Source organism: Engystomops pustulosus, chromosome 6 (genome assembly GCF_040894005.1).
Source record: "Engystomops pustulosus chromosome 6, aEngPut4.maternal, whole genome shotgun sequence".
In the NCBI taxonomy this organism is placed as follows: Eukaryota; Metazoa; Chordata; class Amphibia; order Anura; family Leptodactylidae; genus Engystomops; species Engystomops pustulosus.
The window spans coordinates 138,677,502-138,694,057 of record NC_092416.1 but is presented as its reverse complement, the minus strand read 5'-3'; the positions used below and the strand labels follow the sequence as shown (position 1 = coordinate 138,694,057).

General features: G+C 42.3%; 1 protein-coding gene across 2 annotated transcripts; it reads left to right on the top strand.

The window, feature by feature from the left end:
- The first annotated feature begins 794 nt into the window (after window positions 1-794).
- On the top strand, window positions 795-8,719 carry SLC25A39 (solute carrier family 25 member 39). Of its 2 annotated transcripts, XM_072111341.1 has the most exons (13): window positions 797-962; window positions 1,478-1,548; window positions 1,750-1,876; window positions 1,970-2,029; window positions 3,218-3,268; window positions 3,716-3,825; window positions 4,521-4,588; window positions 5,407-5,531; window positions 5,616-5,789; window positions 6,956-7,065; window positions 7,252-7,327; window positions 8,126-8,209; window positions 8,294-8,719. In XM_072111341.1, exons 3-13 carry the CDS (start codon window positions 1,771-1,773, stop codon window positions 8,407-8,409), a joined length of 1,080 nt encoding a protein of 359 aa, XP_071967442.1. In that variant the 5' UTR covers window positions 797-962; window positions 1,478-1,548; window positions 1,750-1,770; the 3' UTR covers window positions 8,410-8,719. The 2 variants fall into 2 exon arrangements, with proteins under 2 accessions (XP_071967443.1, XP_071967442.1); XM_072111342.1 differs by lacking the exon at window positions 3,218-3,268 and having other exon boundaries at window positions 795-962.
- The last annotated feature ends 7,837 nt before the right edge of the window (window positions 8,720-16,556 follow it).

The window sequence follows — 16,556 nt, the reverse complement described above, 5'->3', positions numbered from 1 at the left end:
TAGTGCTACATTAGTTAATAAGCTTGGTTCTAGTGCTATATTAGTTACTAAGCTTGGTTCTAGTGCGATATTAGGTAATAAGCTTGGTTCTAGTGCTACATTAGTTAATAAGCTTGGTTCTAGTGCTATATTAGTTACTAAGCTTGGTTCTAGTGCAATATTAGGTAATAAGCTTGGTTCTAGTGCTACATTAGTTAATAAGCTTGGTTCTAGTGCTATATTAGTTACTAAGCTTGGTTCTAGTGCGATATTAGGTAATAAGCTTGGTTCTAGTGCTACATTTGTTAATAAGCTTGGTTCTGGTAAGCACAAGTGATAAAAGCCTACACTGCCAGACCCCAAACAGCACCCGAACCGTAATCATATTTAACAACCATCATCTTTTCATTTCATCTGTAACTTACATAGGACTGCTGTCTCTACGTACATAGAAAGCAGTCCTGTGTAAAGTTTAACATGTCGTACATGTGTGTTGAGGGGCAGCAGTTAGCTGTGGGAGAGGGCACAGTCACTTATAGATACGCCCAAGTGCCAACTTATATGCCTTTCTTTACTCCAACAGGAAAAGCCAGTGCAGTGACCTAATTTCACCTCCATGTGCTGGCAGCAGAGCTGTGCCAATGTCTATGTACAGTCACTGGCAGGAAGTAGGGGAAAGGTAACTCATGCTGTACATGGCTGCCAGCTCCTAGCCGCTGTCTCCTGCCAAGTGCATGCTGGGAGCAGGGGAGGAGTCATGCCAGGGGTGGGCGCGGTTTGCCTATGACTGCTCCGCTCGTCTACCCCTAGTACGTCTCTCAGTGAAGCTCTGCCGTGTAGACCCGCCCTAGTAGGCGTGGCGGAGTGTGATTGACATGTTGTTGTGATCAGAAACCGGTTTGGCCCGGCAAAGATCCGCTGGAGTGCGGGATGTGGCCCCTAAGATGCTGGGTGCTGGGACCCCGATGGGGAAGGGGCCGCAGGTAAGACCTTGTATACAGTGTGTGTCATGTCTCTTACTCCATACATGATGTATGACGCCACATGTGCGCTGTCACATCCTGTGTCTGTAACAGGAGCTGCTTGTTTTCTATATAACGGGCTCATCGTTCTGCAAACTGGCAAAGCATGCTGGGAGTTGTAGTTCCACACGACTTTATGTATAGTAATATAAATTGTACAGTGTATTGAATGCAGGTGTACAGTATAATTGGGTGTATAAATATATACAGTGTATATACAGACACGTATATTATGTAACAGATGTGGGGTGGTACATAGCAACTTTTATTGTCGCCACATGATATTTATAGAATTTTTTTTGATGTCCATATCACTTATAGGCATATATATATATATAACTTATAGACTGTAGATAACACACATTAGGTTATTTTATTCTTCCGGATGTGTAATAATGGCGGCACGTCCCGGCATGTTCTTCTGTAACTTGTTTATGCAGCGATTAATATGCATCAATGCCCTGTGTCCCCAACAGACACTGTGAAGATGCTGCTTATCGTTTATCATCCAGCAGGGGGAGACTGTGAGCCTCCCATCAGGCAGCAGGTAAGTTATTAGTGTGCCTATAGATTGCTAGTTCAGCTTTGTTATCTGAGCGCTGTAATGGCGGTCACGCCTGCCCCAGGGTGTGAACAGATAAGGGGGGGGGGGGGGTAGGGGTGTCGTTCAAGCTCTGAAGGCTGCGTGTGTACTGGAAATGAATTTCTCTACTACTTCTGCTCCTATTTTTTTTATTATTTTACGCAGGTTCCCCCTAAAGCATAACTCATGGCAGGGATGGCAGTGGAGGACCCCAGTACCCCCCGGTGTGGGATCACCCCACTGCAGCAAATAATGGCCTCAGGAACCGGTGCTCTTCTCACCTCACTTTTTGGTATGGTCCAGCTGTAATATAAGAAAGGACAGGAGGGGTAGTGACTTGTGATTACCCGTATCTCACCTACTTTCTCCTCCTGGGTATTTACAGTGACGCCCCTCGACGTTGTGAAGATCCGACTGCAGTCACAGAAGAAACCATTCTCCAAAGGTAGTGTCACCCTTTATGTTACTTGTCCTCCCACTGCGGATGGTGCTACACTAATCCTACATGTGCTTCACATGCTTCCTAATGTCAGTGTCCTCGGAATACTTTTCCGGCAGCACCCCCTCCTCCCTTGCATGGATTGATGTGTTATAGTCCCTATAGGACAGACCATTGATGTGCACTGGGTACACAGCTGGTATTAGACTTCAGTTATAGGGTTGGATTAGGCAGTATGTGTAAATATTCAGGCTTTACTCTGCTGATCAGGAGAACAAAGTTCCAGAAACCCCATATGAATGGAGCAGAGGTTGCTTGTGTACACCTTTGCTTCATTCAATTCTGAAAGCTAAGCAAAGGTAAATGCTGTACACCAACATCTTTGGTAGTTAAAGGGATCAGTGTGTACTGAAATGGGGGACGTGGGACCCCAAGTGACCAGCACCAATTAATAAAAAATTTTGCAACTATTTTTAAAAATGTTTCATATAAATTTCTCACATTTATTGAACTCTCTGCTTGCTGTCAGTGAATGAAACCATTGATATTTTGATTTGCCTTGTTACAAGAGAGTGCCCTGAGATTGTTGGGGTTCCTCATTCATAACGTGACTGCTTATCTAATATGCAGTGCCTCTTGTCTAGTTAATTCACTATAAGGGCAAGTGTATACGTTGTAAACTTTCCATGAAAAATTTTCCTACCAGTAAATAACCCAATAAAAATTGGTGTGTAATTTGCAGCGGATGACAAGAATCACCAATACGTGGAAAAACTGTGCTGCAGATTTTGTAGACATCACAGAATCTGTGCATTCTCCCTTACACTCTCAGATAGTTCCTGTATAAGATTTGCATGTGTTTTAACACATTACTGTAGAATTATTTTTTTAATATATATATATATATATATATATATATATATATATATATATATATACATACGTTAGTTAGAGGAATTGATAGAGGTTTAGTTAACTTATGCTCTAACTCTTTACTAGTACTTGGGTTTGAGTGGTATAAATATGCAGGGGCACTGCTATAACATGTATATCTTATATTAACCCCTTCCTCCTGCCACTGTCACCGTTATTACGGCACATCTTCTATGTGCCCGTATGTATTTGTAGCAGCAGAATACAAATCCCATGTGTTCCCCGTGTTCTTATTCCTCATTTGTTCCTCTTGTGTTGCAGTCATGTCTGTAAAGTCTCTTCCCCGGGCACCCCCCTTGCGCCACCCCACATGTGAGTACACAAATCTTGACCCGTAGCTCTCCTCTGCTATGTTTCTTTTAGTTGCTCTTTGATCATGAGTTGTGTTCTGTGTGTTATTGACCTTAGAACATATTCTGATGAGGAAGGATATTTGGGCTGCTTTTGTATTGCCTGTGAATTTGTGTCAATCTTCCCTGTGCATCTGCAGTCCATCAGATCAATATTTGGGCACCAGTTTATAATATATTATTACTAATGTCATATAACCCTAAGTAGTGGCCAGTGTCATACATGGGGTTACCCTGTGCCTGCTTGTGGCCCTGCTAATCTCTAATCTCCCTGCTAAAACTGCTTAATAACTCCAGTCCATGTACTAACACATTGTCTCCCATTATACACCCCGCTTAGTTCTGTCATTTTCCATGTGTGCCCCTTCCTCTTTAATCTCACCCAGCTTTTTTTTAACATATAACCCAGGGCGCTGTTTCCTGTACTGTAATGGCCTCATGGATCATCTGTTTGTGTGCCAGCACGCCACAGCTTGCAGTACCTGGTATCGTGCACCTACCCACTTCCATGGCACGGTGGTAAGTGTTATAATACAGCTGTGTGGCATTGTGCTGTAGGAATAGCAGATGGGGGTAGTTATTTTCTGTGGGGGGCACTAGTATCTGTCAGCTACTTCCTATCTCTGGAGTTGTAGATTGTAAACGTTTTAGGGCTTATTCAGACAGGCGTGTCTATTGTTCATCCGCAAAAAATGCAGATGTGTGATGTTAGTGTTCAGTCCGTAATGTATCCACATCCGTTCTTTACATGCCCTTATTTGAAGGGTTTTTTTTAATGTTTTTGTTTTTTTTACAACTGCAAAAAAAAATGGATGGGTTTCTAATTTACTTTTTGCCCTTCCCAGTTGAGAAAAAACAGACCGCATATGGATTTCATCTGTGTACCTCTGTTTTTTTTCTTTTTGCACATGTATTGACTTCTATGGAGATCCACAGTGTACATGTTGTAAAAAAAAAAAAAAAATAGCGCATGCTGCATTTTTTTTCTCACTGTCTGCTCAAAAATAAAGCAGGATAGCATACGGACGTCAACAACGCCGTTCTGAACAAGCCGTTAGACTGGATTTAGAGAAGTTTTGGCAGTGGGCGGGTGCTGGTTAGGTTACTTTAAAATTGAGTAACCCTACCTTTGTAATGAAATCAGGGGTCCCTATGCCACTAGGCTCAGCTCCAGGCAATACACGAAGTTAATAGTTATTTTTTTCTTACTTCAGGATGCCTTTGTGAAGATAACACGTTATGAGGGTTTAACATCACTTTGGAGCGGTCTACCCCCTACATTGTAAGTAAAAGATCTTAAATGGATTGTCCCAAGTTTAATTGTTATCCCCTATCCACAGTATAAGGGCTGACATTCTAAATAGTGGAGGTCTGATAGATCCCTGATAGATGGAGCAGGTCCAGCATGTATTCTTTTGTTCTTTTCACACTATATAAGAGCTAACCTGTTCCAGCTATAGCGGCAGATGCTATTCTATGAGTAAAGACAGAATGGGACACCCGCTCTATTCATTGCTGGGGTCTCAGAAGATGGAACCCCACTAATCAGCATGTCATCCCTCCAACCCAATGGAAATAACTTGTGTTTTTTGCAGCGTCAAAATCCACCTGTGTGCACATGCATTCACTAAACACTAGATTATCAGCAAACCTAAGGTTGAAGAAGTTACACCTTACATAAATTATTTTAGTTGCTTATAAATCATAGAATTATAATTATTGATTCTAAATAACATGCAGTGCAGTATATAGTGCAGAGGTCTACAAGTTATCTCCCCGAGGTTTTTTCCATTGGTTTCACTTATAACATTAATGAATACTGGTTATTGATTGTGAGCAAAGTGCAGTGTTTATCAGTGTTTCTATGGAAATTACATATTGATGGAGGAAACTTTATGCTATTGGATTACATTGTGTATTACATGTTGAATTGCATATAAACACCTCATATTTCAGATCTGAGATTGTGCCTTGTCATCTGACTTGGATTATTATTGTTAGCAACGCACATTACATTGTTCCCAGTGGACCATATGCTCAGTGTTTTTCTTCATCCATATTTATCCCCAGGTGACTCTGTCTTTTTGTCTCCCCCTGTAGGGTTATGGCTGTGCCTGCAACCATTATCTATTTCACTTGTTATGATCAGCTGAGGGATTTTCTCTGTTACAACATGGGATACAGCGGCAGTCACATCCCTCTTGTTGCTGGAGCACTTGCCCGCTGTAAGTGTTTTTTTTTTTTTTCAAACATATTTTTTGGTTGTTGGTATATTCTATGTAATAACAATTTTATTTTCTTCATGTCAGTGGGTGCAGTCACGGTCATCAGCCCTTTGGAGTTAATTCGTACAAAACTCCAGTCACGACAGCTTTCATACATTGAGCTAGGAGCCTGTCTGCGATCTGCTGTCACTCAGGGTGGATGGTTGTCTCTTTGGAAAGGATGGGGACCTACAGTGCTGAGGGATGTTCCCTTTTCCGGTAATCATACTGTACAACAAAAAAAACTACACATTTCTCCCTCTACGCCATATATTCTCTACCTATATTTCCCCCTATTACTCCATATAACATCTCCCTATATCTCCTCCTATTACTCCATATAACATCTCCCTATATCTCCTCCTATTACTCCATATAACATCTCCCTATATCTCCTTCTATTACTCCATATAACATCTCCCTATATCTCCTCCTATTACTCCATATAACATCTCCCTATATCTCCTCCTATTACTCCATATTACCTCTCCCTATATCTCCTCCTATTACTCCATATAACATCTCCCTATATCTCCTTCTATTACTCCATATAACATCTCCCTATATCTCCTTCTATTACTCCATATAACATCTCCCTATATCTCCTTCTATTACTCCATATAACTTCTCCCTATATCTCCTCCTATTACTCCATATAACTTCTCCATATATCTCCTCCTATTACTCCATATAACATCTCTCCCTATATCTCTTCCTATTACTCCATATAACCTCTCCCTATATCTCCTCCTATTACTCCATATAACATCTCCCTATATCTCCTCCTATTACTCCATATAACCTCTCCCTATATCTCCTCCTGTTACTCCATATAACGCCTCCCTATATCTCCTCCTGTTACTCCATATAACGCCTCCCTATAACTCCTCCTATTACTCCATATAACATCTCCCTATATCTCCTCCTATTACTCCATATAACATCTCCCTATATCTCCTCCTATTACTCCATATAACCTCTCCATATATCTCCTCCTATTACACCATATAACCTCTCCCTATATCTCCTATTACTCCATATAACCTCTCCCTATATCTCCTCCTATTACTCCATATAACCTCTCCCTATATCACCTCCTATTACTCCATATAACCTCTCCCTATATCTCCTCCTATTACTCCATATAACCTCTCCCTATATCTCCTCCTGTTACTCCATATAACTTCTCCCTATATCTCCTCCTGTTACTCCATATAACTTCTCCCTATATCTCCTCCTATTACTCCATATAACCTCTCCCTATATCTCCTCCTATTACTCCATATAACCTCTCCCTATATCTACTCCTATTACTCCATATAACATCTCCCTATATCTCCTCCTATTACTCTAGATGTTCATATCCTCGTTCATGTCTTTTGTAGCGCTCTATTGGTTTAATTATGAGCTTGTGAAGAAGCGGCTCAGTGACAAGTGGGGGACGTCGGAGACCCAATTTCTCATCAATTTCACATCGGGGGCCCTGTCTGGAGCAGTAAGTTCTTTGCTGTATTTTCCTTTATGTGATGGGTATTAACCATTATCTACCAAATACTGCATAAGCAATAATATCAGGTTTATGGTTGTCCTTCTGCATGCTGCTCTTGTATAGTTCTGTACAGCCATTTCCCTAGAGCAGTGATGCCAGTCCTTTATAACGGTGTCCTCTCCTGTGTCCTAGGTGGCAGCCATCCTCACTCTGCCATTTGATGTAGTGAAGACTCACAGACAAATTGAACTTGGAGACTTGGAAATGGGTAAGGGGTATTCTATTACTGTATATGGGGATGTTTACCACGTTTTTAAAGGTATATACGTAGTTATAACTAGAGTTTTATTCCCATTGGATCTGATAATTCTTTTCAAAGAGTAGAGTCAAGACTTGGATGACTTCCCTCATATGCAAGGCAAAAATGTATCATTTCAGAATTTCTGGCATGTTAATGTTATGTCATGTGCATCCAGTTCTTAGGACATAGCAAATTATTACGTGGTGAAGGGGCTTAAAAGAGGTTAAGATGGCATTCAGTGGCTATATGTCTATAAACATCTCCTGCAATATCTTCCTTAAAGTAAATCTACCATTTGTTTGTATGCATTATGAACCAAACCTACCTTGAGAATGCTGTCGTTACACTGATGCAAGATTATATCTTGTTTACTACCTGAACTGAGAGGTTTTGCTGAAAAATTAGTATAAAATTAGGACAATGAGGATATGTTGCTCCTGTGGCTGGCCCAGCACTCTCCTCATTATCCACTGCTCCAGCCTTGTCCTGCCCAGCATAAGCCGAGAAAATGTCATCACTGTTTTTTGTCCCTGACGGGCAGAAGTTTCGTGTGTAATGTGTTTATGTAGGCAGAACCCAGCTTTCCCTAGGTCCTGAATGTTATAATTGTTTATTTATGTAGCGCCTACGCAGCGCTGCACAAAGCATGACAAATTGGACTTTTTGAGCAAAAACACTCGGATCGGGGATTAAACAGGATATATTTCTGCATCAAAAGTTATTAAGATATTGCCTTTAATCTTAACTTACTCTTAACTCCTTCAGTATCATCAAGACGAAAGCGATCTTCCACATGGGGGGCCATGCGCATTATCAGAGCAGAATCCGGCACCCGTGGACTATTTGCAGGTGACACACTTCAGCTCCAGTGAAATTATCTGTTTCCTTCTCATTCGTTTCATAAGTGACATTATTTAATCTCTTCTTTTACAGGCTTTATGCCACGAGTCATCAAGGTGGCCCCAGCCTGTGCTATAATGATCAGCTCTTATGAATTTGGGAAGAATTATTTCCAAAAGAGGAACCAGGAAATGCTTCAAAATATATGAGGTTCTTAAAAAAAATTACAGCCAACCAAATCCTAGCTATTAAGTCTGTGGCTAGAACAACCATATAATATATGGTGGACCATGCCCAGACTGATTTTGTGGACCACAAACTATCTACAATCCAAGAGTAGTTATTCCTCTTAGCACTTAAACAAGGGTTTGTATAAGCTGACAGTGGTCGTGACATAAATGCATGCTAAATCTGACTGCTATGGAAGAACACGGGATAAGTGCTTTGTTACATGTATTCCATATGTTCAGTAATTGGGCGAGTCTTACAATCCTGATTCCATTAACACATAGATGTCACTGTATAGGTCCATTACTTACCAACGCCAAGGTCTTCGTCACAAAGCAGAAATGAGAAGAAAAAAATCTATTTTCTAGATATTCCCATTGAACAGAAAAACTGTGTTCAATCTTTTTTAAAACTCTTAGTGGAGAACCATTGTAAGCCATACAAAGTGATTGCTATTGGATGGTTTTTAGGGAGTTGTCCACGATTAGAAAAACATGGCTCTCAGGATAACACATGTCCACAGGTTGTGGTTTCTTATTACAGGTCTTTCCTATTCATGTTAATGGAGCTGACCTGCAATACTAGACGCAGCCCAAGGAGAGTAATGATTTCCTTCTCCTAGACATCCCCTTTAAGAATGTTTACAGTACCTGAAACCTTCAGATGAACTAGAATACTACACTACTGTTCAATGGGAGTTTCTTTTTCCACACTGACTAGAAGCCTTATTACTTGTACTCACTTTTCAAGTGTCTGTCAAGGTCTAGAATAGATTTCCATGCTGCCTGTCATAGTTTACGGGCCATGTCTTACAAAACCAAAGATCAAACCCTGGAGATGCCGCTTTGATTTCTTCAAATCAATTCCTTGTCACTTTGTTCATCATGTGACCATGGAGGATCAAGCACGGACCCTTGAGTCAGGTGTGTTGGCGCAAGGTGTGGAGCCTAAAATGTGAGACAAACACCCACCACTGTATGCTAAGTTCAGGTGTATGTTGCTTAACCAAGCATGGATTGGCCTGAAGAAGCAGGCAGAAGACGACATTGGGCTGCTGTACTAGAAGCCGTGAAATATTACGGGAGGAGGTGGCTGAAAGCAGAGACTTTGGACTGTAAGTTTAGAAGGAAACTTTAAATCAGAGACTGAAACACTGGACTTGACAAGTAATAGCTCTAGTTAAAAGCCGTCTAAGCTTATTCGTGGTCACCTCCGTACCAAACTCCTGTCCCGCCGTGAATGGCACTGGAGAGAGATGTACGTAGAGTTCTATAAAGTGCCTATACACCGGTAGGAAGTTTTCTTCAGCCGCTGCTGCCCCGGCTTCAAGCTACCAATCCAAGAAAGGGGCTTGCACAATGTCCTTTTCTTCTTTCCTATTCTAGTAGGAATTTTTTTGTTGTATTTTTTTTTACTGTACTGGTGCAGTCTTCATGCATAGAATTTTTTTTGTTGTTTTTTTTTTTTAAATGGAAAGTTAAACTTGCAGTCTACTATGTGATCCTTGGTCACCACTTCATTACCTTGTATGGTATTTTCACTAATTCAGAAGGTCCATTTTCTTAGTCATTAGCTCCACAGGAGCAGAGGCCAGTGGAGTGCATTTTTTTTCAGTGCACCTAAGAGACAAGTATGGAAATCTGCATACATTTGGGACAACTGCTTCCCTATGGGAAATTGAATTGTACCAAACGTTTATGATTGGCCTCACATGAGCTTGTTCCCCTGTATGAAACTTGGTTTGTGTAGTGGCCATTTTAAGCGGATTAAACCCAATTCAGTTGCACTAAACTTGTCATGTAAATTCAAATAAGCAGAGGAGGGTTCGGTGGACTCTTCATTTTTACTTATTCATAAGGATACGGGATCGCTTGTTTATTGGTGGAGGTTCCAGCAATGGAACCAACGCCAGATAAAGAGAACAGGAGTCCTGAAATTAATAGACTGGTAGGCCGAGCATGAGTGCTGCTGCTCCATGCACTGATGGAGAACTGTACTTGGCTATCTCTGCCAGTGCCATAGAGAAGAATAGAGCGCCACTTGTGCAACTTGCAGCTCTGTTCATTTTGGGTCCCAGTTGTTGTGACAGGACTACCCTGTCCTACACAGCAAGGTATGGTGGATTGGATTGTAAGATGTAATATTAAAGGGGTTTATCCGGGTTTAAAAAATTTCTTATGGCCGGGCTGGGGAGGGCTTTTTAAACACAATAAACATGTACTTACCTCCTCCGGTACTGCCGATGTCCCACGCCGCGGCCGGTCTTCTCTGTGCGCCGGTTTCATTACAAGTGCGCACAGGGAGCTTCCGGCCGGCCGGAAGCTCCCATGCGCACCATCTCCCAGCGCTTACAACGCTGAGAGATAGGGACGGATGGGAGGAGCAGTCCACATCGCGGACCGGAAGCTCCCTGTGCGCGGCTTCCGTACCCCTGTAAACAAACGGGCACGGATCGAAGGGACCATGGCGCGGGACATCAGCGGCGCCGGAGGAGGTAAGTACATGTTTATTATGGTTAACTAGCCCTCCCCAGCCCGGCCATAAGAAATTTTTTAAACCCGGATAACCCCTTTAACCCCTTAACGCTCTGCGCCGTAGCTCTACGGCGCAGAGGTATAAGGGAAGTATGAAGAGGGCTCACGGGCTGAGTCCTCTTCATACAGAGGTGGGGGTTTTTGCATTTTGCACAAAACCCCCACCGCTAATAACCGCGGTCGGTGCTTGCACCGATCGCGGCTATTAACCCTCTAAACGCCGCCCGCAAAGTCGCGGGCGGCGTTTAAAAGACGGCGGCGCGCGGGCGCCGCCATCTTTTTTTCGATCGCCACGCCCCCGAACGTCATCGGGTGGCGGCGATCGGTTACCATGGTAGCCTCGGGTCTTCTCTTGACACGAGGCTACATGGTTTATGCAGGTTCGTTACAATGAGCCAGTGGCTCATTGTAATGTAAGACCTGCAAAAACGCCATATATTGCAATACTGTAGTATTGCAGTATATGGTAGGAGCGATCTGATCATCTAGGGTTAATGTACCCTAGATGGTCTAAAAAATAGTGAAAAAAAAAAGTTTAAAAAATAAAAAAAATTAATGAAATATTAAAAGTTCAAATCACCCCCCTTTCCCTAGAACGGATATAAAACATAACAAACAGTAAAAATCACAGACATATTAGGTATCGCCGCGTCCCAAAATGCCCGATCTATCAAAATATAAAAACGGTTACGGCTGGCGGTGACCTCCGAGGCGGGAAATGGCGCCCAAATGTCCGAAATGCGACTTTTACACCTTTTTACATAACATAAAAAATGATCAAAATGTCGCACAGACCTCAAAATGGTAGCAATGAAAACGTCGCCTCATTTCGCAAAAAATGACCCCTCACACATTTCCGTGCGCCAAAGTATGAAAAAGTTATTAGCGTCAGAAGATGGCAAAAAATTTTTTTTCTTTTTTGTACACATTCGTTTAATTTTTGAAAATGTATTAAAACACAATAAAACCTATATAAATTTGGTATCACCGCGATCGCACCGAACCAAAGAATAAAGTAGGCGTGTTATTTGGAGCGAAGAGTGAAAGTCGTAAAAATTGAGCCCACAAGAACGTGACGCACGTGCGTTTTTTTTTCAATTTTTCCACATTTGGAATTTTTTTTCAGCTTCGCAGTACACGGCATGTTAAAATAAATAACATTACGGGAAAGTAAAATTTGTTACGCACAAAATAAGCCCTCACACAGGTCTGTACACGGAAAAATGAAAAAGTTATGGATTTTTGAAGTTGGAGAGCGAGAAATTAGCCGGAAAACCCTCCGTCCTTAAGGGGTTAATTCTGACCATTTATTGATGATTGTTAAAGCTGCATTGTACCGGTCCACTAGAATTCCTCTTGGCAATGTAAATAACATGAAAACCTGATAACATCCACTTACAAAGCAGAGGTGCAGCATGATGTAGAGCTATCTTTTATGGGGAATGCAAAAAAAAATGATTTTTAAATGGTTTTTGCAACTTTTTACATTTTGTATGTTTTTTTTTTTTTTGTTTTTTTTAAGATTGGTTGGTGGGCAAATTCTGCTCCACTGGAGGATGGCATAGAGAATGGCAAATAATCTTCCAAATACGAAATGTGACCTTTAAAAATCTGTGGTTCCTTGATCAAAGTGGACTGCAACTTTACCTTGGGGTTATCTAACCCTTTCACTGCCAACATTGCGGGCATACATGGCAAGGAAAGATCTGAACTGCTGCGCAGTTGTTATATATGTGTTACACATCACCATATGGTTGTTCCTGTGGGATGGCATGGAATGGGTTAAACCACACGCATGGGAGGATGTTGAGCAATATCTACAAACCACATTCATCCAGCTGTTTTGTTGGCTTGGTTATCATGCTACCATTATGCTAGTGACACAAATTCCTCATACATAGGTGTCCTGTCTCATCCACAGGTCCAATGATCCTATATCACAGTGCTGTTAGTTTGGAAGTTCAGCTTTGTAAACTTAAAGGGAACCTGTCACCAGGGACCTCATTTTCACCAATGGCCGGTTGCAGAAGCCCATTACAGCTGCCGTGCAAATATGTCTTTCTACCTTTTCTGTGTATTTGCATTACAATACATTTGTATATTTCTTACACCCTGACAGAATCCTGTGCCGAGTCCCAGGTTTGTTTTGGATTGTGACTTGTCTGTGCTGCTCAATCACTCCTCAGTCCCCAGCTTTCTGCTCCCATACAATCCTCCTTCCTGCTCCTTCACTCACACAGGGACAGAGCTCACAGCCTGGTGAGCTGACATCAGTGGGGGAGAGAGAAGCACAGAGTGGGGGCTGAAAGCTGAGGAGTGGGTGAGCAGCACAGAAAAGTCACAATTTTTTTTAAATGAATCCAAACAAAAGCCAACCCCTGTGACTCACCGGATGATGTTCTCAGGAAGCCAAGAAGGTTAAAACACACTCACTTATATTGTAATGAAAATGCTCAAAAAGGCAGAAAGACATCTTTGCACTGCAGGTTTGATGGGCTTTTGCAACCTGTCTTTAGTGAAAATTAGGTCTCTGGTGACAGGTTCCTATGAGGACAGAACCAGATTTGGGAATCCTACAATAAGCCTGTTATAAGACTTTGCCCTTGGTAATGTTACCATGTCAGAAGCCAAAAGGATGGCTGACTTTGTGATCCATTTGTCAATTTTTTTGTTGTAGGTTTTCTTATCACAAGAATTGGCTAAGGTAGAATTTTCTCCTTTTTAAGACAAGTGACATTTTCAATATACCAGTAATCGCTTGGTTGCGGGAAGAAATGTTCCCGTATTTTGAAAGTAAATCTAGAGCGAAAGTAGATATATATATAATTTCCTTTTCATTTCTGGTTATACATGAAATTATAATGCGTGGGCTTGAGTTGTGTAGGAGCAAATAATATATCAGCTATAGGCAGGCATTGGTTTTATTTTATTTCAGGACCTCTCATTGGCTCACAATGAAAAGCTGTTAGACCACTGTTTTGTTCCACAGGAGCTCAGGCACAAGGTGCAATAGTGTCTAGTCATGGTATTCACTGTCAATAAACTGCATTTGATGCATGGATATCACTCTTTGGTGTAATTATTTTTATGCCTAAAGGAAATCTACCATCAAAGTCAAGCACGATAAGCAATGAGTACCTACAGGCGCCTGTAATGTGCAAGGCGCTGGTGTGATTGAGATCTAGCCAGCCGAGCACTGGCGCATGTGTGATGCACCTGTAGGGGCGGCTGCGGACACACATGCCGATGTGTGGAAGTTTGAAACGGAGTGTAGTGACATAGAGCTGGGGAAAGGGTTTTGATTTGTGGCTTCAAGCAAGAACAGCCGTGTGGAAGCGGGCAGAACTTAAGTGGCATGGAAAGCTGTCCCGCCTCCTTGACTGCATAAATGAACATAGACAAGAAGAATAGTTTTTTTTTAATCACACAACAGCAATGCAGAGTAAGAGGATTAGAAGCATTGCGATGACTACAGTGTGCTCTAAGGTACTGTCTGGGGTTTATTTAGCTGACCGGAGGTGACAGCTTCCCTTTAAAAGCTGCGGAGTAGCTCAGCTAATGGCAGATTTATAAACAGGACTTAGTGGGCAGTTGTTTGCATTGAAACTTCTCCACAGCCCATCCCCTCTGGAAAGGAGGGCATGTGCAGAAGCTCACTGGAGGCACGTCACAGAGCGGTGAACCAATTCAAGCTATAATTCTGGAATTTTAATGCATTTTTCACAGGCCTGCTGCTACTAACAACCCACACTAAGGTATGGTTACACAGATCTTCAGGGCCAATACCTAACACTGACTGTAGCTTTATTTGGTCAAAACTGTGCCTTTAAAGGAAATCTACTGTTTGTTTTTACATGTTGTGAACCAAACATTGAGAAAGCTGTAGAAACATATCTTGTTTGATCCCTGAACCGAGCGGTTTTGCTGAATTTACAATTATACAATTATGATAACGAGGCTCTTACCCTAATTATGCATACCTCTAATGTTCATAAGGCTGCCTGATTCCGCCCCCATAAAACTTCCCAAGACCCTGTGACATCATCCAGCTTTCCCAGTATCCTGTCATTCAGGAACTTGGAAAAGCTGGGTTCAGGCTGGCTGCCCTACATAAGCATATTACTTCCACATACACAAAGTTGCCTGCACTTGTACACAGCAGCTGGGGGATGGTGCAGATATTGATTACTTCTGCCTGTCAGGACCAACACAGTGGGGGACATTTACTATGGTGTTTCCGCCAGTTTTGTGGCGCTCTCACCACATGTTCTGCTCTCAGACCTATTTATTAGCTGTCGGGGACAGAAAAAATGACTTTTTCCGTCTGCTCCGACTGTTCTCCGAAAAGGGGCGTGGCTTTGGCGGAGTGGAAACTCAGACACAATTACTATGTGTCGCAGCCCTTTTTGGGCGGTGTAAACTGACGGAAAGTAGACCAAAAGAAAACTGGTCTAGTAGGGACTGTTGGACACATTTCTGGTGCTCGGGACAGATTTTGTCCCAGGGACAGAAAATAGTCTCGGCGCCAGAAATGTCTCTGCACAGCTCCACAATATTAAATGTGTATCTTATTACCGAGAGCAGGTCGGTAACAAAGCCAATGCAGACACCGACACTGTAAGTAAATGTCCCCCAGTGAATTCAGTGTTATAGGCTTATGCTGGCCGGGACAAGGCTGGAGCAGTGCGTTATTGAGATAAAAGGAGAACGCCCAGTGCCCTGTGTGATGGCCACAGGAGCTCCAGAGACTCATTATAATAATTTTATAATAGTTTTTACAGCAAAACCACGCTGTTCAGGGATTAAACAAGATATGTTTCCTCATCAGTGTAGCTACAGCATTCTCAAGGTATGTTTTGTTCACAATGCATGAAATCAAATGGAAGATTTCCTTTAATTACAGACCAGCACTATCCAACATCATTAATGCCAGTGACCGACTCATTAAAGGAAACCTACCATCAGGAATCTACCTATTACAGTAGATCTGATGGTAGGTTCACAGTTATGTCCTAATATACAGTTTAACTAGAATGCTAATTCTAGGGCGTGGAGGAGCCTCTCCGGGGAATGGGAGCAAAGGCTACTCCACACCCCCAGTAGCCTCTGCAACCCCCCCCCCCCCTCCTGCATGCTCAAATCGGATCATCTGCTGAGCCCGGCACTGAAGCCAGAGTCACTGCACAGAGCTTTAGGAGCTGGCGGACAACAGAAGATTTGGCTTAATAGGTAGATTCCTGATGGTAGGTTTCCTTAGCCGCTCTGCAACACATGTGTGCATGTTGCCTGCTGGGATCGATCACTTCAGACTGACCAGTCATAGTGATCTGAGACTGAGCCTGCATATTCAAAGTATTCTCCCGCTCTCCAACGACATCATTCTGCATTTGAAGTTTTTGGAGAGAGGATTACTTTGTGATCTGTGAGACCTAGTACTGTAAAGCACCAATACACCCATCATCCACCCCCTACCTGAGTATTCCCACATTGTGTGATAACTCATCAACTTGTATGTAATCCCACTCTCATTGTCTGTCCGTCCCCTGGGCCCATAACCGCACTTTTCAGTGCACAGTTCTACTGAACAGTATCTT